The sequence below is a fragment of the Bos mutus genome, chromosome 14 (genome assembly GCF_027580195.1).
Source record: "Bos mutus isolate GX-2022 chromosome 14, NWIPB_WYAK_1.1, whole genome shotgun sequence".
Lineage (NCBI taxonomy): Eukaryota > Metazoa > Chordata > Mammalia > Artiodactyla > Bovidae > Bos > Bos mutus.
In genome coordinates this window covers 1,400,038-1,423,289 of record NC_091630.1, presented here as the reverse complement: position 1 = coordinate 1,423,289, position 23,252 = coordinate 1,400,038, and the positions used below count along the sequence as shown (strand labels likewise).

At 45.2% G+C, this 23,252-nt stretch overlaps 1 protein-coding gene across 2 annotated transcripts in view; it reads right to left on the bottom strand.

The window, feature by feature from the left end:
* The window catches only part of CHMP4C (charged multivesicular body protein 4C), a 38,394-nt gene extending 24,470 nt beyond the window's left edge, over window positions 1-13,924 (bottom strand). For both annotated transcript variants that reach the window (XR_011466885.1, XM_005908666.2), the window contains exon 1: window positions 13,555-13,924. Coding sequence is in view for 1 of the 2 variants with exons in the window: in XM_005908666.2 (XP_005908728.2) it covers window positions 13,555-13,915 (361 nt within the window). In the remaining variant the exon portion in view is untranslated. The remainder of the gene's footprint in view (window positions 1-13,554) is intronic.
* Between the last annotated feature and the right edge of the window lie 9,328 nt (window positions 13,925-23,252).

The window sequence follows — 23,252 nt, the reverse complement described above, 5'->3', positions numbered from 1 at the left end:
ACCCAGGGACTACAGACAAAACTGTTTGTGAAATATGCAACTGCGTTATGACAGCTCCTCTCTCTCCCAGGAATGGGTGATTTCTGGAGAAGGCCTAAAAAGACGAAGCCTGGAAGATTTAATCCTAGACAGCGCTTAATTGATGCATGCCACGCATAATTGCTTATGGTTCTCTTTTGTTTTTAACTGAGTAGTCTCATAATTGTGCTGTTTTATATGAGAAACTTTAATGCAAGTCCTGTGACTCACATAAAACTCACTTGATTATCCAGTACCTTCAATTTATGGCTCCCTGCTATTGTTCTCAAAAAACACAATCTGAGTAATCACCACCACGGGCATTCCATAAATGGGATAAAAACAAAATGTCTCTCTTCAGAGTCACAGGTTAGATGGGAAACAGCCAGTGAGATATTAGAGAATTCTAACACTCATGCATTTGTCCAGGGCCAGGCCTTCTAATTTATATAAAATATATATTGCTCATCTGTTCATTTTCAGTCACTCCACAAATATGTACTGAAGCATCATTGTGTTAGGCCACTGCAGGGACGAAGAAAGAAGGCTACGATCTCAGAGGAAGCAAAAGATAAAACGGGCGTTCAGTCACTTATCCACCATTCAGCAGCAGTACCATCTTACAGGACTGTCTCCATGGACACTAGTGTGTGCCGTGCCAGATAAAACGGGCGTTCAGTCACTTATCCACCATTCAGCAGCAGTACCATCTTACAGGACTGTCTCCATGGACACTAGCGTGTGCCGTGCCAGATAAAACGGGCGTTCAGTCACTTATCCACCATTCAGCAGCAGTACCATCTTACAGGACTGTCTCCATGGACACTAGTGTGTGCCGTGCCAGATAAAACGGGCGTTCAGTCACTTATCCACCATTCAGCAGCAGTACCATCTTACAGGACTGTCTCCATGGACACTAGTGTGTGCCGTGCCAGATAAAACGGGCGTTCAGTCACTTATCCACCATTCAGCAGCAGTACCATCTTACAGGACTGTCTCCATGGACACTAGTGTGTGCCGTGCCAGATAAAACGGGCGTTCAGTCACTTATCCACCATTCAGCAGCAGTACCATCTTACAGGACTGTCTCCATGGACACTAGTGTGTGCCGTGCCAGATAAAACGGGCGTTCAGTCACTTATCCACCATTCAGCAGCAGTACCATCTTACAGGACTGTCTCCATGGACACTAGTGTGTGCACCATGGACACTAGCGTGTGCCGTGCCTCCTCCATTTCCCTGGTGGTTCAGATGGTTAGCAGTCTGCCTGCAGTGCAGGAGGGTTCAGTGCCTGGCTCAGGAAGATCCCCTGCAGAAGGAAATGGCAGCCCACTCAAGTATTCCTGCCTGGAGAATCCCATGGACAGAGGAGCCTGGCGGGCTGCAGTCCATGGGGTCGCAAAGAGTCAGACATGACTGAGCGACTAACACGCTCCCTTCAAGCAGCAGAGGAGGCACAGAGGAAAAGAAAGAGCCAAGTACGAGGCACAGAAGGTACATGGAGGAGCACATTGACTCTCCGGAGGGCGAGGGACACCCTCACGGAGGAGCGCATCGACTCTCCAGAGGGCAAGGGACACTCTCACAGAGGAGGTGACGCACATTAAGCCAGGGTCAGGGTGACTGTCTACATGGATTCTCAAACACACAGCCCGGTAAGGACCATGAGTGAGGAAAGTTATTACACAAAGGCCCCCCCCCTCTTCCCTATTGCAAGTCTCCTACTCAATGATGCAAAGTTTCTGGCTGAGATACATTAGACAGACACCAGAGCAAATCACGCCAGCTTGCCACACTAGCTGAAACTTATAAGCAAGATCCCATTTTCGGAGGTCTCACCAATATTAAATGTCACGAAAAAAGGATGACCAGCAAGTTAAAAGGAGACTAGCCCACAGAAATGATGTAGCAAATTATACAGTGGCAAAGCAGATGCCCAAGAAAACAGTAAAGAGGAATGAGACTGGACAAAGTGAGTAAGAGACATTCTGAGGAAAGGGCATTTGGAAGAGGAATGTTACTAAGCAGCTAGTAAGGTTGGGCTGAATTTTGTGTAAAAAGAAAAAAAAGAGTATTGATTAATACTGTACGGTGTGAAAGATTACAGTCAGGTGTCCTCACCCATCCTCAGAAAGAAAGAGACAAGGGAAGCGGAAGTTGTTTTCCAACAGAAATGTCCATCTCATCATCCTAGAAAGCTCAGACTCTCTTTCGGAGATGAGTGAGAGCTTACTGTCAGGATGTCACCCAAGAGATCGTGAGAGGAGATAAATCTGAGAGGAGAAGGTCATGACCTCAAAGTGCCGTCAGCCTTGAGTTGACAAAAAAGGAAGAAAGGCTTGCATAAAAGACTCATTTTAAATATCCACTGAAATTCCTTTTTTTTTTAAATAATTAATTGCTTCCAAGGTCAGTTTCCAGGCAAGTAAATTAACTTGATGTTGGAACATGATACCGAACTATTCATTAAGGTCTACTTGATATTCTTTGTAAAAACCCAATTAAGTGTCCAGGCAGAATATATAATCAATTGAATGAATGTGTTCTTCTTGCTACTAGTATCACTGGTAACCTTACACACTGGTAACCTCCGAGGGCCTGCTATTGCCGAGAAGACAGGGAGAAAAGTATAAACCTGAAATGAGCAAACACTGAGCAGAAAAACTCTGAAACAGCTGATCATGCTCCATTCTACAGGGTAGACACAGGCGCCTGTGGATGTAGCTGTGTGGTGTGTGTGTACGTCTGTGTACGTCTGTATATACGAACACATGTGTGTATGTATACACACACATGTGTACACGTGTGCATATGCACACGTGCATATGCATGTGTGCATACGCGTGTGCGTATCTGTGTGTGTGTATGCGTGTGTGTGTGATGTGCCCCTCTCATACTTGTCAGTGAGCATTCCTTGTTCACATGATGTACCAGTATTTCCAATGACTGTCGCTGTGCCTTGTAGGTGCTCCTGACAGGCAACAAACCCTGACCCTAGAGCCCCCTTTGCTCCCACTGCCTGTGACTCAATGACTGTTCCCCACAGATCCTGCGATCAGCAAATCTGGAGCGCCCCATAGCTCCTATCCCCAAAGCAAGCTATCACTACCAATACCTTTAATTCTTAAACAACACATTTAACTTGACCTCAGTGATGAACAATAGGCACTATGCTTTAGTTTTTCAAACGTGAGAGAAAAACATTCAGCAAATACAGTTCACATAAATAAAGCAGTCCGGTTGCTCAAAAAATGATAAAGCATAGGTTCTTGGGTGTATGATCTTTGAGCTACATATCAATATAAATTGGCTTAACATAATCGCAACTTTTTTTCTTTCTGCAGTTAACACAGTAGAAGTTCTGAGTTAGGATAATATCTTTATTCAAACTCCAAGGTTATATTGACTTTCACTTTACATGAATGAAATAGATGGAAAGAACTGGTAATGTAAATAGCTCTGCTCACTGAGAAAGGCTGTTGAACAAGGTTCCTGCTACAGCAAAAAAGGCACACCCACTATGACAAGCAACACGCAGCACTGTGTGAGAGAAGTAAGCAGAGTCGCTAGAAGCTCATGTTCAGAGCATGGAATCTCCAAAGTGCTTGCCAAATGTTTGGCCACACAATTGTCTCTTTTATGAGTAACCAAATACAAAAGTGTAAACTTCATTCATTTAAACTAGATGGTTGGCATTAAATTTTAATTTGCAAATAAAGAACTTCTAATGCAGGGATTCCCAACTTGTAGCAGAGAATAACCCACTTTTCCTTTCCTGTACTTCTAAAGTCACCACTCCTGCTTGCTTGCTCTTGGAGAGCTTGTTTTGTCTGAGGGTAGCAGTTACACCGTTGGTACTTCAGTCACTAGACTGCTGGATTCAGAAGAGCTGACGGAGGCCGCACAGAGCAGATGACGGGTGGGGCTTTAGCTTTTTCCCATCTTCTCACTGGAAATACCCACAAGGTAGAACTATTTGAGACAAAGGCTTAGCGTGGGCTGAGAAAGCCTCTGGTCCAGGTTTAAGAGTTCTTACTGCTTTAAAGTATAACCATATAAACTTCAGACTAAGTACTAGATATTTCCAGTGAGTTTGAAAAAGACCCTGATGCTGGGAAAGAATGAGGGCAGGAGGAGAAGGGGGCCATGGAGGATAAAATGGTTGGATGGAGTCACCAACTCAATAGACATGAGTCTGAGCAAACTCCAGGAGATAGTGAAGGACAGAGAAGCCTGATGTGCTGTAGTCCATGGGGTCACAAAGAGTTGGCTACAACTTAGCAATAGAACAACAACAATTCCCTATTAGCACCATTTCTTTGAGGTAAGTAATTAAAATCTCTGGTACAAGAAAGTTAGTTACTCAGGAAATGGTTTACTATTTGCTTTATATTTATTCCATATTGGTTTTGTTGTTGTTGTTGTTCCTTCACCTTCTGCAAATTTTTGAGCCAATTGTGTATATTAGAACTTCTATCAAATGATAGAAAAAGTAGGAGAAACTAAAATTACCAGTATATACTAGAAGTTATGACTACAGCTTGCTAAAGCAGAGGACTGAGAGTGTGACTTTAGAAAATAAATCCTCAATATTATCTATATATTTTAAGCACTGGTGATAATTTTGTCCCTTAAAAACACAAATAAATCCATGTGTACTTAAGCATATAACAAAAATTGAGTGCCAAATTGGATTAATTATGTCCTTTCCAAACCAGAGCCCCAAGCAAGGCATCATAAACTTTAAAACTCAGAATTGGAGCTCTTGCCTTATATCTCGTATGTTTTGAGTTGTGTTTTATTCTGTTTCTTGAAAATAAAATCTGATCTGAAATAAGTAGTCCTAAATACTGAGAAACGTACTAATAATACTAAGCACACCTGAGGACAAGCTCAGGGTCTTCTCCTGTCAGTTTCTTAAAGCTACAACAGGTCATGGGATTTTGGCATAATCATGGTATTAGTAGTAACTTTTCTATCTTATTCTATTTTATTGTGGCTGACTCAATAAACTGTAAGATAGCATAAATCATGGAAAATGATATCTTTGCTGAATGGAATTGTTTCCTAAAATAAGGTGCTCTTTTTTCAGCTTTGTGGAATTTAGATGAAGAATAATAACAAATGCATGCTCCTATATTTATAATATTGCTTCAAATTCATGATGGAAAAAGTTAACTGTATATATAAAATGTTATATAATACAAAAAATAGCAACAATTAGCCTCATATAAGGAACTATAATACATCAGCAAACTGTCAAAATTTGTGCCACAGGTACTTGAAAGAATGATTCTAGAAGAGAAACACTATATACTCTAGTTTCTGAGGAAGTAGAAAAGAAGCCAGTGGTAACTAGAAGTCAATTCAAGTTCACAAAGATGAAAAATGAGTTCAAAACCTAATCTTATAGGCTTCTTTTCTTTGGGTTACGCAAAGCTGACCCTAAGAAAAAATATGGACCACCCACTGGCTTTCTAACCTTAAATATATCAAAATCACCCAGAAAGCTATGAGTACCACTTATCCCAGCTCTCAGAATCTCCTGCTGGGGCAGTTTAAAAGCTCTCCAGGTGAATCTGATGAAGCTAACACACTATCTATTCATAAACTGGCATTTGTGAACCAGAGGCGTGTGAATATAGTTCGGTTTTAGGAAGATAATTCACAAGGTGTGCTGAGGCATTGTTAGGGAAAAGAGAAAAAAACAGAGGAGTAACGTATATGGGCCAGAGATAGAGGTCAGGTGTATTCACAGCTAGATGAGCAACTGAACTCACTGAGTGCTGAGCTGTCAAACTGGTAACGTCGCCTTAGCTGAGTCTCACACGAAACAGCACTGCTCCGTGCAGACAGGATCCTGGACCGAGGGCTCTGGGAGCGTCCACCAGGCTCTGTCCTTGTGCGTGCAGACAGGATCCTGGACCGAAGGCTCTGGGAGCGTCCACCAGGCTCTGTCCTTGTGTGTGAGTGCAGTTGCTTCAGTCGTGTCCCACTCTCTTGTGGCCCCATGGACTGCAGCCCCCCAGGCTCCTCTGTCCATGGCATTTTTCAGGCAAGAACACTGGAGGGGGTTGCCATTTCCTCCTCCAGGGGATCGTCCAGACCCAGGGATCTAATCTCTTGCATCTCCTGCATTGGCAGGTGATCCTTTACCACTAGCACCACCTGGGAAGTTTTATTCAGTATATTTTAACAAATACTTTGACAACAACGAGAAGAAAAGGGCAGCTGATTCAACTAAAAGAAATCGCTCATACATTCTGTTTGTTGTTCAGTTGCCCAGTCGTGTCCAACTCTTTGCCACACCATGGACCACAGCACGCCAGGCCTCTCTGTCCCTCACCATCTCCCAAAGTTTGCCCAAGCTCATGCCCATTGCATCAGTGATGCCTCCAGCCATCTCATCCTCTGATGCCCTGTTCTCCTTCTGCTGTCAATCTTTTCCGGTATCGGGACTTTTCCAATGAGTCAGCTGTTTGCATCAGATGGCAAAAATACTGGAGTTTCAGCTTCGGCATCAGTCTTTCCAATGAGCATTCAGGGTTGTTTTCCCTTAAGGTTGACCGGTTTATCAATATGTCTTATGTCTCATACATAAGATAATGAAATTGCAATTTAAAAATCTTAATTTTAAGACAACTGAAAATAAGATGATATTGAATAGACATAAATATAAAATGCGGAATGCAAGCTTAACATATTGATTTACACAAAGGGGCAAGGGTAAATCTGGCTGGGATTTTTTTAACTCTTTCCAAGTCCAGTTGAACAAAAAGCAACTAAAATGGCATCTGGAAAAAGCAGATACAAACTCAAACTGTGTCAGCAAAAAAGAGACACGACTCTGAGCTGGTCAGTACCTAAGTGTGTAAGTGAGTGTGTAAATCTATGCAGGGCCCAGAGGGGAGAAGGAGGGATTAGGAAAGCAAGAAGTTTTTAAAATTACAGCTCAAGTGAATAGAGCTCCCAAGGCTAGTTCAGGTATTTTAGGTCTTGGTAAGGAACCTGCCTGCCAATGCAGGAGACATAGGTTTGATCCTTGGGTCGAGAAGATCCCCTGAAGGAGGAAATGTTAACCCATTCCAGGATTCTTGCCTCGAGAATCCCATGGATAGAGGAGCCTGGCGGGCTACAGTCCATGGGGTCACAAAGAGTGAACACGACTGCAGTGACTTAGCATACATCACACACACCACCGGGTAAAGCCCGACGGGCTCCCGAGGTGAGGGAGGGAAATTGAGCGTAGGGGTTAAGAAAGTATCACATTTATATTGATCTGTCTTTTCCAAGAGAGAGCGAGGCAGTCGACAGCAGAATAAAACCTAGATGCTGTTTGTTAGGGGCTTCCCAGGTGGCTCAGCGGTAAAGAATCCACCTGCCAATGCAGGAGAGGCAAGTTTGATCCCTGGGTCGGGAAGATCCCCTGGAGAAGGGCATGGCAACCCACTCCAGGACTCTTGCCTGGAGAATCCCATGGACGGAGGAGCTGGTGGGCCACAGTCCACGGGTCGCAAAGAGTCCGACACGACTGTGCCCCGTAGTGTCCAGGAATAAAGTTCCTTTCCCTGACTCAGGATAGTGTTGTAAACATAATCGGACAACCAGAGACCAACAGAACGCTTCATTCTGAGATGCTTGGGGGCGATCTGAATACTGGGGCCCTTCGCGATGACTGTGGAGTTACAGGACCGTGTGACTTTCCTACTGGAAGCTAATGCGGGTGCCTGAAAGGCCTTGCCAGGAGCTCGGGAAATGTTCCCTCACAGCCCTCATGCGGGAGGCGGTGAACGTTTCCCGTCCTAGAATCTGAGCGGCGGCAGGCGGAGGGGAGAAACAGAGGGACGGATGACGGAAAAGCAGAGCGCAGACGGGCCCCCTGTTTCCCGGCCGCGGAACACAGACCCTCAGACGGCATCCGAGTCACCGCGCTGTCTGCTCAGAGGTCAGGTTTCCGACCCCTCCACTCACCCACTGAACTGGAAGTTTTAGGGGCCTCCTTGTAAGTGCACCCCTTCACCAGCACCCTCGGGGTTCCGGTGCGGCTGGACTGAGGCCCGGGTGGTGGGAGCTCTGTTCAGAAAGGAGGCCGCCCCGTCGGCGAGGCCTCCCCGGGGACCTTCCCCGCCGGCCGGTCTGTCTCCTGTTACCTGAGCCCCTGGCACTCGCCCCGCTGGCACTGGGGTCGTTCTCTTCGCCCAGTTCTTCGCGGCCCTGGTGTGCGGCTGCAGGATTCGGCTCTGTGACCACTGTCCTAAAAGCCCAAAGGGCGTCCAACACGGAGCTAACCCGGGAGGGCTGTGCGCACAGCCGACTCCGAGGAAGCCCAGCCCGCATCCCGACTCAAGCAAAGTCATCCTTGCCCCCAGCAGCGGGGCTCAGCGTGAGCGAGCGACGCCCACAGCGGACTCCCCACCCGGGGGCTCTCATTTCACCCACGCCTGCAGCGGGGTGGCCGGCCTCGGCCCCGCGGTCGGCGCCCTGGGACGCGGACGGCCGCGGCCGCAGCCCCTCGCCCCGGGCCGCCCCTTCCCGCATGGAGACGAGTCTGGTTTCCTGCTCGGCCTGACAGGCCGCCCCGGGCTGAGAGGAGAGGGCAGCGAGGGCGCAGAGGCCGCGCGCCGCTCTCGGCCGAGCCACCCCCTGCGAGGGGCGGGACGGTGACAGACGCGGGGCTGCAGCGCAGGCGGCCCGGGGCTGGCTGACCGCGGCCTCCAGACGCCGACCGCCTGCAAAGACTCGAGGCGTGCGGGGCCGACCTCACCTGTAACAAACCGCCGCGGAATCACAAAGGCGGATGCTTACAGAGCACCGAGTTAAGGGCTTTACACAGTAAAGTCAAGCGCCCTCGGCCCTGAGGATCAACCTTATCGTCAACCTCACGCAGGTGAGGAGACGGAGACTCAGGCCGGCCCAGCCAACGGTTGGACATCTGCTTCTGTTAAGCGAATCCCTGTGACCATCTCTTAATGATACTAGCTTTTAAAAAAAGAAAAGCCTCATAAGGGAGGTTAGAACCGGGACCTAAGGTCTAAGGGTTCCACCGACCCGTGCGGCAGGAGGGGACTGCAAGGCACTGACACGCTGAGGCCCCCGCTTGGGGGGCAAGAGTCCTTGGACACACGGCTGTTACTGTCCGTTTACGGTGGGGACGCAGACGCGGAGCACAGCCTTGTGGACGCAGCCGGGAGGGAGAGGGTGGGGCAGACAGAGAGCAGCTGCACACACACATGTATATGTATAGCCGACTCACTTTGCCTTACAGTAGAAACTAACAACGTTGTAAAGCGACTATACTCCAATAAGACTTTTAAAATAAACGAATAAAAACAATTTTTTACAAGTCCTCAAGCTGCTGGTCCTTGGTTATCCCAGTGACACACACAAGTGTCATCCGTGCTCACGGGCGCCATGATAGGAAAATGGCCAGGAAACACTTGGAATTCCACCCCATGGACATGACGATGGATTTGGTTTCCTCACCCTTAACCCTGGCCACAAGGCAGAGTCACCCCCAGAGGCACGTTCAAAAACGGACGTCCCAGCCCCACTCCAGCCAGTTACACTAGAATCTGTGGGGGTGGGATCCTCCGAGCATCGAGGCGACTTTCACATACAGCCAGGATTGAAGACTGCTCTGGAGGACAGTGCTCAGCAGAAGCAGAAAAAGGAATTAAGTGGTATCTAAAAAATGTGCTTTCCCACCAAGCGGATTGCTGGTTATAAAGGAGTTCTGTCATAGTAATCTGAACGAACTGTGCTAAAGACTTTCTACTCTTCTCCAGTTTTAACCAGACTATAGACCTTGCTTCCAAATGTTACTCTTTCAGATCAACAGGGCCTTGATATCATGGTTGTTTTCACTCAGGCTCGTTTAGGTAGAACATGGAAACTGCCAGAGAAGTCTGAAGGAGCATTAGCCACCACTGCACGGCCTTGTTCTGAGTTACAGTGAAAGCAAGTTTCAGACTCGGATCTGCAGATGCGCCTATTAAACAAACACATCTTGGCCATGTGGGCCAAAACAGTTTGTCAACCAGTTTTATGAGCTCACTGAAGCCCCAGCTCCATGTCTTTTAGTCTAATACACGTGATATGAAAGGCTCACTGAGCACAGACAATGACCTTCACTGGCAGGGTGCCATGCTCTATGGAAGGTCAGACACCCACCTGGACCCAGGACTGGACGCTGCACTGATCTGACCAAGCCCCAGGCACCATCCTAATGTTAGTTATAAACCTCATTCATCCTTAATGCCCGTCCTTACATTGCGAGCAAGGAAGTACCTCTAAACTCTTAGCCAACCCACATGTTTAGGATAGCCACAATTTCACCAATGAAACCCCATTTCTAAGGTTTATTATGCTAATATAACAGTTACTCATTTTACCAATAAAACCCATTTCTGACATTGAGGATGCTAGCTGTCAAAACTCCTGTTGTGGAGACCATGGAAGAATGTGAAGTGGCCAGGAATGTGCAGTGTGCACTGCAGCACTGCTCACAACAGCCAAGACACGGAAGCAACCTGTGTCCAGGGACAGGGAACGGATAAAGAAGATGCGGTGCACGCACACAATGGAATATCGTCCTTGTTGTTTAGTCACTCAGTCGTAGCTAACTCTTTTGCGATCCCATGGACTCTAGCCTGCCAAGCTCCTCTGTCCATGGGATTTCCCAGGCAAGAACACTGCTGTGGGCTGCCGTTTCCTTCTGGAGTGGAATATTACTCAGCCATTAAAAAGAGTGAAATAATTTGCAGAAGCAAGGATGGACCTAGAGATTGTCATAGTGAGTGAAGTAACAAAAAGGAGAAATAGTATGATATTCTCTATATGCAGAATATAAAAAGAATCTAAAAAGAAATGATACAAATGAACTTATTTACAAAACAGAAACAAACTCACAGACTTAGAGAACGCAGTTATGGTTGCCAGAGGGATAAGAACTGGAGGAAGAGATAGTGAGGGAGTTTGGAATTGATGTGTACACACAGCTGTATTTAAAGTGGACGACCAACGGGGACCTACTGTAGAGCACAGGGAACTCTGCTCCATGTCATGCGGCAGTCTGGATGGGAGGGGAGTTGGGGGAGAATGGATACATGCATATATGTGGCTGAGTCCCTTTGCTGCTCACCTGAAACTATCACAGCATTGTTATCAGCTATTCTCCAATACAAAATAAAAAGTTTTTTTTTTTTAATTGTTGTGTCTGGGAGTGTGGCCCTTTCTGAAATGATATTAACTGGACACCCAACGAGTGTTCTTGACAGCATGTTATTGGACTAACCACCTCTAGAAGTAAAACTTTAACTGCAGGTACATGTGTCACTCTGATTACCAGGTAATTTACAGCCATTCTAACACTGACATTGTGTAGCACAAGGCCCTTTTAGTAGTAAGTCTATTTGGCTTTATTACATGTGTGAAAATATTTCTTAGTGGCTAGTGGAACACAGTAGCCATGAGCATGTGAAGTTACTTGGTTTATTTGAAGATGCTGATACTGACAGTGTATCCAACGCATGGTCTATGACCAGATTCTCTCACAGCTCAGACTACAGATGGCCTCACGCCAGCCACACTCTTCCTATTCAAGGCCCGCTGCAGAACCAGGTGAGGGCCACACCAGTGAAGGTCCCATGGATAAATGACAAAAGATAAATGGCCTTTCTGACATCAATTGATGATTAATACTTGAACTTGAGACTTATATCTGTAGCTACTCCGATTCAAGGAAGTTCGGTTGACGCTCTTATTCGTGTCGTCTTTGTGTGAATCTTTATAAAGTCTGCTTATGACACTTTAGTGTATTGCCACCTCAAGGACACTTCTATATTATTTTACATTATTTTCTTCTGAAAGCAAATCTGTATTTCCACCACTTCACAGAAGCAGATGTTTTTTATTTTTCAGATTTTTTAAGCCAATGTTTACTTAACAACCACTGTGGATAAAGCTACAAACAGATCCAAATGGATAACAAAACAAAACAAAAAAAACCTTGACAGACACTAAGCAAATGTCGGAGTGCCTATCAAACTGAAGAGGAGGGACCCAGGAAAAGAACAACCAATGGCTTTTTAGCAAGTCTTAATGTCAGAGTCTCTCCGCATAAACTGCCATTGAATAACATCCCAAAATATTTTCAGACATGAAGTAAAAATAGAAACCAGCACTTAACTCTAAAACAGGCCATAATGGGGACAAGAGTTGTACGCCAGAGCGGAGGAAAATGAAACTTGGTTTCTTTATTGTTGGCTATAAAATGGGCACAAGTGTAGCGGACACATTTTGTGGGGAGAGCAAGACTTTCAAGGCCAACTCCAAGACATGGTTCCTTTCCAGCATTAAACAATGGCAGGGCATTTAGGGCGAACTAAACCTTCCCAAGGTTTCATTATGACTCAGAAAGCCTAACTTCTTGGGAATGCAAGTTCAGGGTTCGGTGGAGAGCACAGTCCTGAATTGCCAGCCCTATTTCTGGGTCTGCCATTGACCTTGTGTTACAAGAGCAAATCATTTCAACTTCTTGCTGGGTTTTTATATGCGCCACGGGGGCTGTTTAGATTTGTTCTCTATAGAGAGAGCCATTCACCAAAGAAAGCAATTCACCCTGGCAAAGAACAAAGGGTTCAAGGTGCAAAAGAAGCATCCAGAATGATTACTGACTCAAAGTCCTTCCCAAGTGGCAATAGCCAGTGGTAGAATTAATATTTAAATCTCTGACTTTTTTTTTTTTTTCATATCTCAACTGCACCACCAGCTAAAGTCTTCCACAGCGAAGGGAACCGGAACACACCAGAATATGCGTCCCTGGAGACTTACAGGCAAGGTAAACTGTGTGATTCAAAACACAAACGCAGGGCAGAGAAGTTGATATGTGCAGCTGGAGTCAGCAGGACTGGACTAGGGTGAGACAAGCCGGGGGCAAACTTTAAAGCGGCACCCCCCCAAAAAAAAGATTATCTTATAACCCAGATAAGTAAGATTTTATTGGAATATTTTTGAAATTCAAAATTAAGGCAAAAAACTCGATGATGAACAAAACATCACATTTTAAAATGAATTTGATTTTTTTTTAAGTCTGTACAGAACACATAGGTGTGTGTGTTAGTTGCCCAGTCCTGTCCGACTCTTTATGACCCCATGGACTGTAGCCCACCAGGCTCCTTTGTCCATGGGATTCTCCAGGCAAGAACACTGGAGTGGGTTGCCATTTCCTTCTCCAGAACACATAGGAGCCAATTGCAAAAGAAAAGAACCAATAACACCAATCCGGTCTTTACTTTAAATGTTGATGTTTTGTTCATCACAGATGCTTCTGTGTCAACTTTGAGCTTTCTAAAGATTGCATTAAAAATGAGATTTGTCTTGATCACTGAGATGTTTGGTGTGTCTCCCTCTTTCGCCATCGAGGATGGTGCTGCGCTCAGCCCTCTCCCAGTCCGGGCCGGGGGATCATCACCGGTTCCCAGAAAGGCCGGGCAGGCGCCGGACGGACAGGGCTGCCCCAGGCCAGGGGGTGCCTACCTCGTTTGTTCTGCGTCCCGTGCTTCCTGGCCAGGCTGAGCTCTCTCTGGATGCGGCCTTCCAGGTACTCCTGCTTCTTGCCCAGCATCTCCTCCGTCTCCCGAAGTCGGGCCAGAGCTTCCTGGGCGCTGGGGGCCGCGCGGCTCTTGGAAGAGCCTCCGCCTTTGAAGAACTTGCCCAACTTGCTCATGGTGCTGGGGGGCCGGGCGGCGGTCCGCGGGGCTCGGGGCTCGGGGCTCGGGGCTCCGGGCGCGCCTGCGAGCAGGTGAGCGACGTTCGCCCGGGTCTCGGCCAGGCCCGGGGAGGCGGCGCCCGCGAGTCCACACGCCGTCGGGCGCAGGTGACTCCCTCTCCCGGGCATTTCCTGGCGGCCGGGCCCGCCCCGCGCGCCGGGAGGGGAGGGCACCGCAGGCGGACGCGGCGGCCCCGCCCGGGCCCCGGGCATCGGGAGTGAAGAGAAGGAAAGAGCTGGAAAGGCCGCAGGGGCCGCAGCCCGGGGCTGTTGTACCCACGCTGGGGGCTCACCCGGGGCCAGTGACCGATTTGATGCCGGCCCAGAGAAGCGCAGACGGCTGTCGGGGGTCTAGTGCGGGGCCCGAAGTTCAGTTCAGTTCAGTTCAGTCGCTCAGTCGTGTGCGACTCTGCGACCCCATGGACCGCAGCACGCCAGGCCTCTCTGCCCATCACCAACTCCCGGAGTCCACCCAAACCCATGTCCATCGAGTCGGTGATGCCATCCAACCATCTCATCCTCTGTTGTCCCTTTTTCTTTCTGTCTTCAATCTTTCCCAGCTTCAGGGTCTTTTCCAATGAATCAGCTATTCACATCAAGTGGCCAAAGTATTGGAGTTTCAGCTTCAGCATCAGTCCTTCCAATGAATGTTCAGGACTGACTTCCTTTAGGATGGCTGGTTGGATCTCCTTGCAGTCCAAAGGACTCTCAAGAGTCTTCTCCAACACCACAGTTCAAAAGCATCAATTCTTCGGCGCTCAGCCTTCTTCACAGTCCAACTCTCACATCCATACATGACCACTGGAAAAACCATAGCCTTGACTAGACGGACCTTTGTTGGCAAAGTAATGTTTCTGCTTTTTAATATGCTTTCTAGATTGGTCATAACTTTTCTTCCAAGGAGCAAGCATCTTTTAATTTCATGGCTGCAGTTACCATCTGCAGTGATTTTGGACCCCCCAAAATAAAGTCTGACACTGTTTCCACTGTTTCCCTGAAAGCCAGTGTGTAATGTACGTGCACCTTGCCGACCTGGCCTGGAAGGACAAGATGCTGGTGTTCCACGCGTGCGTCCTGTGTGTTTTTGTCTGTGACTGCATATGAGTACAGGGTCAGGTCTCTGTGAATAAGAATATTCAGGTAGGTTCGTGCCGGGGTGCGTGGTGTGGCTTGGGAGGGTGGGGGACACCGGCTTGCAGGGACATTTGTGTGCCTCTGTGATGCAGGTGTGATGGCAAGTGGCTTATTCTCAGAGCACCTGGTCTGACTTAGACTGGGCATGTTGATGTGTGCTGGCTGCCCGTGGGCATGGGTGGATTCTAGATCACCACCACCCCCCACACCGCTTGAAGTGAGGGAGGCGGGGAGCATCTCTTTTCCTAACGTGGGGACTTTGGAGTGTGTTTCGTGGCCACATTCAATTCAGTGTCACTGTAAGTATCTCTCTCTCTTTAGTCATTAAGTCATGTCCGACTCTTGCGACCCCAGGGACTGTAGCCCGCCAGGCTCCCCTGACCATGGAGTTCTCCAGGCAAGAACACTGGAGAGGGTTGCCATTTCCTTCTCCAGCTGTTAGTATATACAAAGCCTTTAATGGGGCGTCCTTGTGTTTGGATCTATATCAGATGCCTTTGCAGAGACACCTCAGTAACAAAAGGGAAAGAATGTCTTAGAGAAAAGCAACATTCTTTTGTTCCTTTTCAATATCTCAGTCCCGTCTATTAGAGCTGCAAACAAAGAATTTGTTAAGATGAAAGCACAGCAATGGGTAATGATTATGGATGATGCAATTCAGCTGAAAATCTGTGCAGAGCATGTTACAAAGATGTGGAATACGGGACTGAGTCTGTGTCCTAGTTTTCCAGGGCTCTGATGGCCTCCACATAATACAGGCCTATTTGAGCAACATTACCCACTGCCATTAGGACCTGTTTGTGATCATTAGCTACCCACTGATTATTAAAGCGGAGGAAGCACCCATTACTATGACAGACACACCTTGCTACTCAAGACCAATAACCCACTTTTGTCTGCTATCACACCAACCCAGAAGCATCAGTTCAGTCCATTTTACCCAACATTGGTAGATCCAGCATTACATCTTGACAAAGAAATTGGAAAATTTTATAAGAGGCTTAGTGTCCTATATCTTAGACACACAAACATGTGAACTTATAATTTCCCAATAACTACAGCCTGCCGTCTCTTACCATTTCCTGCCTGGCCATCCAAAGCACTTATGAACTGTAATACATCTAATCTCGTGTATATTACACTATAATAAGCATTATCTTTTGTTATTATCTAAATGGTTCATAAATCTGTTTTGGAACTTATTTTCTTGCTTAGATTTTAAGCCCTTTGAGAGTGGAGAAATCGCACATGTTCTGCTGGTCAGTTTAACCAGTTTACTGAGAGTATTCTACACATAAGGTTCTGGGAATGCAAGTATAGTCTGCCATCTGGGAGCTCAGCTTATAGTAATAGTAGCAACGGGTGCCATATTTGAGCACCTATTATATGGCAAGCATGCCACATGTCTTCTTAATAACCCCTACATCAACCACACAAAACAGGTACTGCCGCTCTTCTGACAGGTAAACAATCCGGCTCAGCTGGTGACTTGGACAAGTTCACATAGGTAGTGAGTGTAAAAGATCCTTTTGTTTTAAAGCTTCTGGTCTTTCTGCTGTTTACATGACCTTTCCCTCTGTGTGGTTCGGACCAGAGGAGAAACTCACAGAGCATTTATTTAATTAAATAACAGGGGGAGTAAAGAGGCTGGTATGAGGTATCAACTTTCAGAGATCATACAAGTATTACTGAGTCCATAAAGGGGTATGTTTAAATAAGAACCTCTCCAGTATAGAAAAAAAACATTCCTTTCTGGCTCACTAGACTCTGTATTTTTGTTGAGAGAACATTGAAGAAATAGAACAGAGGGACGGAAAGTTATGAGCTACTTAGTCATCCATCTATCCATAGTTTCATTCAACAGCTACTTATGGAGCATCTCTGTTTCGGGCATTATGGTAGACAGTGAGGAGATGATTAAGAACAAGATGAAGGCATTTTACAGGTTAGGAGAGAAGACAGGAGGTAAGCAACTTATCACACAAATAATAGACTTTATAAGTTAAAGTTTTAATAAGTGCTATGGAGAACTCGGAAGGACAGAGACCTGTCAGAACAAATTGTAGATAAAGTTGATTTTGTCTTGGGTGTCAAAAAAAGGTGGCTTGAAAAAGTGACATTTAACCTGGAATTTGAATGATGAATAGAGAATAGCTTGGTATAGAGAAGGGAAACTGGTATTCCAAGATAAGGAATCATTCATTCATTATTTTTTGCTGAGTGCATACAATGTAGCCAGTACAGATCTGGATGCTGGAGCAGTGAAGAAAGAGAAACTAAAATCCATGCATTTTTGAAGCCTACTTTCTAGTCAGGAAATGATGGACAATTAATTAAGAAAGCAATGTACTCGATGGAAAAAATAAAGCAGGTAGTGTTAGAGAATTAATGATCCAGACAATATGTGGAAAAACATTGACTCTAAAGAATTAGGTTTTGACATAAGGCCAGGTTTCTGGTGACAGAAGAGCTGTGAGATTGTCTCTAAACGTCAGCTGAGTCCTGGTCACATAGGGGCCACCTGATGTTCTAAGGATCTTGTTTTGTATCCAAAGAGCAAATGAAAATCAGTCAGAATTTAAAAGAAAGGATGTAATCATTAATTTAAAATTCAATGGAAAAATCTATTTTACTCAATTTAGTGTGTCACACTTTCAGAAACACACATCGTGTGCAAAGCAAGCTACATTTGAATTAAAAATTGTTCCCTTCCATTAATATGTAAATTCAATAGGGAAAAAATAATACTGGCAAGCAAGCCATCCATCCAAATATATATTAGTGTTTAATCCAGCGGTGGGATTTAGAGAATAAATGTTTAAATCAATGATGTAGAAGCTGAAAATAACACATTAATCTTCATTCAATACTCATCCTATAAATGTGGTTTCATAAAGAGTTCTCAGCAGCTAGTGTGTTTTTCATTTTTTAATCTCAATTGATCTCAGCTAATAAGGAGGCTCTTGTTCAAAAGAATGATCTTGTTCAGAATGATTTACCATGGTTAAGATGGCAAAGGAAATTGGAAATTTATAGGTCTGTTAAAAAGACTTAGATGTCAGGCTAATTGATACATTTTGGTCACCCCTTGAAATTACATCCATTTTTAGAATGTCAAATGAACTCTCCAAAGCAGCAGCAGCAGAATTACCCTTTAAACACACTGCAGAATCATCAAATAGTTATTTATTAAACAGCTCAACGAACATGTACACATTCTTTCCATCAGCAGTTTTTTGTTTGTTTCTCAGAACTAGATATTCATTGTATATAACACAATCACAGTAATAAATACAAAAGTAGCCATTATGAAAAACAATAATTTTGCAAAAATAAGTTTTATTGCCCTAATTGATAATGAAGATCTATGGTGCCTCTGACTGAGTTTTGCCTGCATAGCTCTGTATGCATATTTTCTCATATCTCTGTCCATGCCTGATTAGAAAGAAATTAAAGAATCTAAGGGTTCTCAGATTGAGCTGTAAAGTGTTTTCTACACCAGCCACTTAATGAATATAAAAGGAGAGGTAACCCATCCACCTCAGCATCATCTTTATCACATAACCTTCCCAAAGTTGATTCTTGATGCGTGCTAAGTCACTTTAGTCGTGTCTGACTCTTTGTGAGTCTATGGACCATAGCCGGCGAGGCTCCTCTGTCCATAGGGTTCTCCAGGCAAGAATACTGGAGTGAGTTGCTGTGCCCTCCTTCAGGGGATCTTCCCTATGCAGGGATTGAACCCGCGTCTCTTACGTCTACGTAGAAAGCCCCTGGTTCTTAACAAAGATCACTGGAGAATTGGATTCTCCCCCAAGAGCCTGCAGAAGGAACACAGTTATGCCAACACATTGGTTGTAGGAGTTTTCACATCCAGTACTGTGCAATGATAAATTTGTGTTTTTTTAAGCCATTAAATTTGTGGGAATTTATTGTAGTAACAATAGAAAACTAGTACATATAACAAGGAGCGGATCTGATCTAGGGCGGGTCCTAGAAACTCTTTTGAGAGCGATGAGGAGGAGAAAAGTAAGTAAGTGAGGAAAGGAGAGAGCATCCCAGACTGAGAGACTAGTCCATGTGGTGGAGCAGAATAGCTGGTGAGTACAATTACTTAAGACGTCAATGGGAAGACAGAGAAGGAGAGTAGTTTCAGATGCTAGGGACAGGGAAGCAGGAGGTGGGTAATTTTTTAAGCCATTCTATGAAATGGGAGTAATAATAGAATATATCTTAAAGTTTCATTATAAAGATTAAATAATTCATTTAGGGGCCTGGTACATAATAAAATAATCCAAAATTTTAGCTGTTATTATTGTTCAGTTCAGTTCAGTCGCTCAGCCGTGTCTGACTCTTTGCGACCCCATGAACTGCAGCAGGCCAGGCCTCCCTGTCCATCACCAACTCCTGGAGCTTGTTCAAACTCATGTCCATCAAGTCAGAGATGCCATCCAACCATCTCATCCTCTGTCGTCCCCTTCTCCTCCAGCCTTCAATCTTTCCCAGCATCAGGGTCTTTTCCAATGAGTCAGCTCTTCACATCAGGTGACCAAAGTATTGGAGTTTCAGCTTCCACATCAGTCCTTCCAATGAATATTCAGGATTGATTTCCTTTAGGATTGACTGGTTGGATCTCCTTACAGTCCAAGGGACTCTCAAGAGTCTTCTCCAGTATTGTTAGGTTTGAATAAATGTTCAAGATTTGATTTTGAGTATATTGTGCAAGATAAGTGTTAGGGATAGATCAAATCTACTGAATGTTACATAAACATACAGAGACAGATTAACGAACAGCTACACAGTGAACATCTGTGTAACCACAACACAGCCCCCTGTCCTCGTGGAGCTTGCAGTACAGAGGAGAAGATAAACATTAATCAAATAATCGTATAAACAAGTAGAAAATCAAATCTGGGACAAATGTCTTGGAGGGGATATGAGGTGGATGTTACAATAGCAGGATTTGTCCTAGACAGGAAGAACAAAGAATTTCCTAAGGAAAACATGCTTGTGGTAAACGCTAAAGGAACAGCAGAAGTGAGCCAGATCAAATGGGAGAGGGAAGAGTATTCCAGGCACGAAGAACACCAAGTGTGAAGGGCCTGAGACTGAATATGAAGAGACCCTGGGGAGATAAACAGAAGAGAAAGACGGGTTGGGCCAAGATTTGTAAGACTTTAAATGCCAAGCAGAGTCATTCCTTTCTAGATCATGTGAGCTCCTTGAGATTGGGTCTTAATCAAACCTAGAATCTTTGATTCTATATCAAACCTAGAATCTTTTTTGATATATAATAGATACTCAAAGGACTTGCTAAGTTGACTTAAGTGCAGATTTCATTTTGTAGCTAATAGAAGCCACTGAAGGTTTTTTTTGGAGGGGGACAGGTAAATTATAATCTTGCCTGGTTAGTGTTAGTAAGAAACATATGTTTCAAGTCCCACTCACTTACTATAGCAGACGGCTAATGTCCTGGAGGACTGAATTTTTGCCTGTGCATTCAGAGGTCTTTCGCAGGTGAAAGGGTAAAAGCGTTACACTCTGAAAGTGGAGTAAGAGTGAAACCTGTCTGCTAAACCGGCCCAATGACAAGAATGACAGTGAGGCCACTTGTTAAAACATAGCTTCCCAGGACCCATCCTAGACCCTGTAAACAAGACTCCTGAAAAGCTGTGAGCAGCTGTATTTATTGACACACACTTTACCTGATTCTTATTCTCAAGCAGGTTTGGAAAACTCTGGTATGGAGGACCTTTAAGGGCAACGGAAAGGCATGTGCAGAAGTATGAACATCTGAAAGAGCCAGAAGGTATATTATGAAAATGACTGGGGAATAGGGCGCCTGAGAGGAAGTGGTTGTTACTGAGGCTGGAAATTGTGAAAAGCTTTACTGGTAAAGTTTGTCCTCGCTAAGCTGAAAAATCTTGTGAATAATGGAGACCCAATGGAAGATCTTAGGCAAGGAAGTGAGGTTTGGGGGAGGAAATAATTCAAGAAATGGAAAAGTACAGGTTTGAGAGACATTTTTGAGAAATAATTGAGAGTGCTCAATGGCTACTTTTATGAGAGAAGTGAGAAAGGAGAGGTGGAGAATGAATCCAAGGCTTATCATGTGGCAGAGTGCCTTTGTTAGGGAGCAGATGATGTGGTAAGAAAGCATTCCGTTTTAGACTTAGAAATACAGAAGGAGAAACCTCCAATTTGGGAGGAAGTTCTCAAGGCAGAGAATATGGTTAAGGAAGTCATTGGAACCATGGGAGTGTCACTTGTACGAGGATGTAAATTGATAAATGGTCCAAGCACAAAATTATGGGGAAATGGGCATGTTTAAGCGACACTTACGGAAATCCTTCCCAGGTGGCTCTGTGATAAAGAACGCAGCTGCCACTGCAGGAGACTCAGGAGATGTAGGTTCCACCCCTGGGTCGGGAAGATCCCCCGGACAAGGAACAGCTACCCACTCCAGTATTCCTGCCTGAAAATCCCATGGGCAGAGGTGCCTGGCAGGCTGCAGTCCACGGGGTCACAAAAGAGCAGGACACAACTCAGCAACCAAACAGCAACAAGGGGAGAAATCAGCAAAGAGACTCAATGGAGACGGAAGAGTTAGCAACTGTGTCTCGGCTGTCCTCACCATCTACTGGCAACCTCCTTCGAAAGGGCTTATGCCAGGACTGTTGTACTCATTGCCTCTGACCCCACAGCAGGCCACCACCGACCCACGCCTCTGCTGGAGACTCCTGGACACTCACAGTAAGTCTGGCTCAGTCTCAGTGGGGCCACTGCTCCTTTCTCCTGGGTCCTGGTGCGCATGAGGTTTTGTCTGTGCCCTCCAAGAGTCTGTCTCCCCAGTCGTGCGGAAGTTCTGTAACAAATCCCACTGGCCTTCAAAGTCAAATTCCCTGGAGGTTCTCAGTTCCTTTGCCAGATCCCCAGGTTGGGAAATCTGTTGTGGGTCCTAGAACTTTCACAACAGTGTGAGAACTTCTTTGGTATAATTGTTCTCCGGTTTGTGGGACCATCTAATGCTTCCTATACTCCCATGCTAGTGAACTGAAAGAACAAAAACATTTCCATTATTATTGCGCTGATAAATAAATATTTGCCACCCAGCTAGAACATTTAACGGTAAAATTCTATAGAATCTGCCCTTGGTTAATGCTATCAGATAAAGAAACATACAAAATCTATATAAGCCACTGGTTTTTAATGTTTAATTTCTTTATTTTTTATTGGACTATAGTTGATTTACAATATTGTTTTACCTTCTGCTATACAGCAAAGTGAATCAGTTATACATATACCCACTCTTTTTTTAGGTTCTTTTCCCATAAAAGCCATTAAAGAGTATTGAGTAAAGTTCCCTGAGCTATTCAGTAGGTTCTGACTAGTTATCTCTTTTATATATAGCAGTGAGCATGTCATCCCAACCTCCCAATTTATCCCTTCCCCCAAGCTGAGCTTCCCTGTGGCTCAGTAGGTGAAGAATCTGCCTGCAATGCAGGGGATAGGGGTTTGATTCCTGTGTTGGGAAGATCCCCTGGAGAAAGAAAGGGCAACCCACTCCAGTACTTTTGCCTGGGAAATACCATGGACAGAGGAGCCTGGTAGGTTACAGTCCATGGGGTCGCAAAAGCCAGACACAACTTAGTGGCTAAATCACCAATCTCCTCCAAGCCACTGGTTCTTCAAAATACCGGAAGCTGTTGACACTTGGATTTTAGTCCGAACTCTTCTACTAACTTGAGCAAATCATTTAATTTCTCTCAACCTGCAATGCATGAGACAGGGTGCTCAGGGCTGGTGCACTGGGATGACCCCGGGGGATGGAGTGGGGAGGAGGTGGGAGGGGCTTTCAGACAGGGTGCTCAGGGCTGGTGCACTGGGATGACCCTGGGGGATGGAGTGGGGAGGAGGTGGGAGGGGCGTTCAGGACAGGGAACACATGTACACCCATGGCTGTCTCATGTGAATGTATGGCAAAACCACCACAATATTGTAAAGTAGCCTCCAATTAAAATTTAAAAAAGAATTCACACACAAAAAGAATTTCTCTGAACCTGTTTATCTTAAAAAAAATAAATAAATAAAGAAGGAAGCTGGGATAGCTAGATATCTTCTGCTACTTCCAGCTCTAAAATCTAAAGTTTCTCTCCAGACCCAAACAAGCCTGAGATGAAAATTTTAAACAGATTTTTGAAGAGCAAATCTTGAAGTAAGGATACCTGTTTCCCAATCCACACTCCGCCTTCCTCAATGAATATTTGTTGGGAAATATTCAAAGGTATATAGGACGCACTGGATATTTCACAGTTCTTGTCCTTAGCACAGCTTT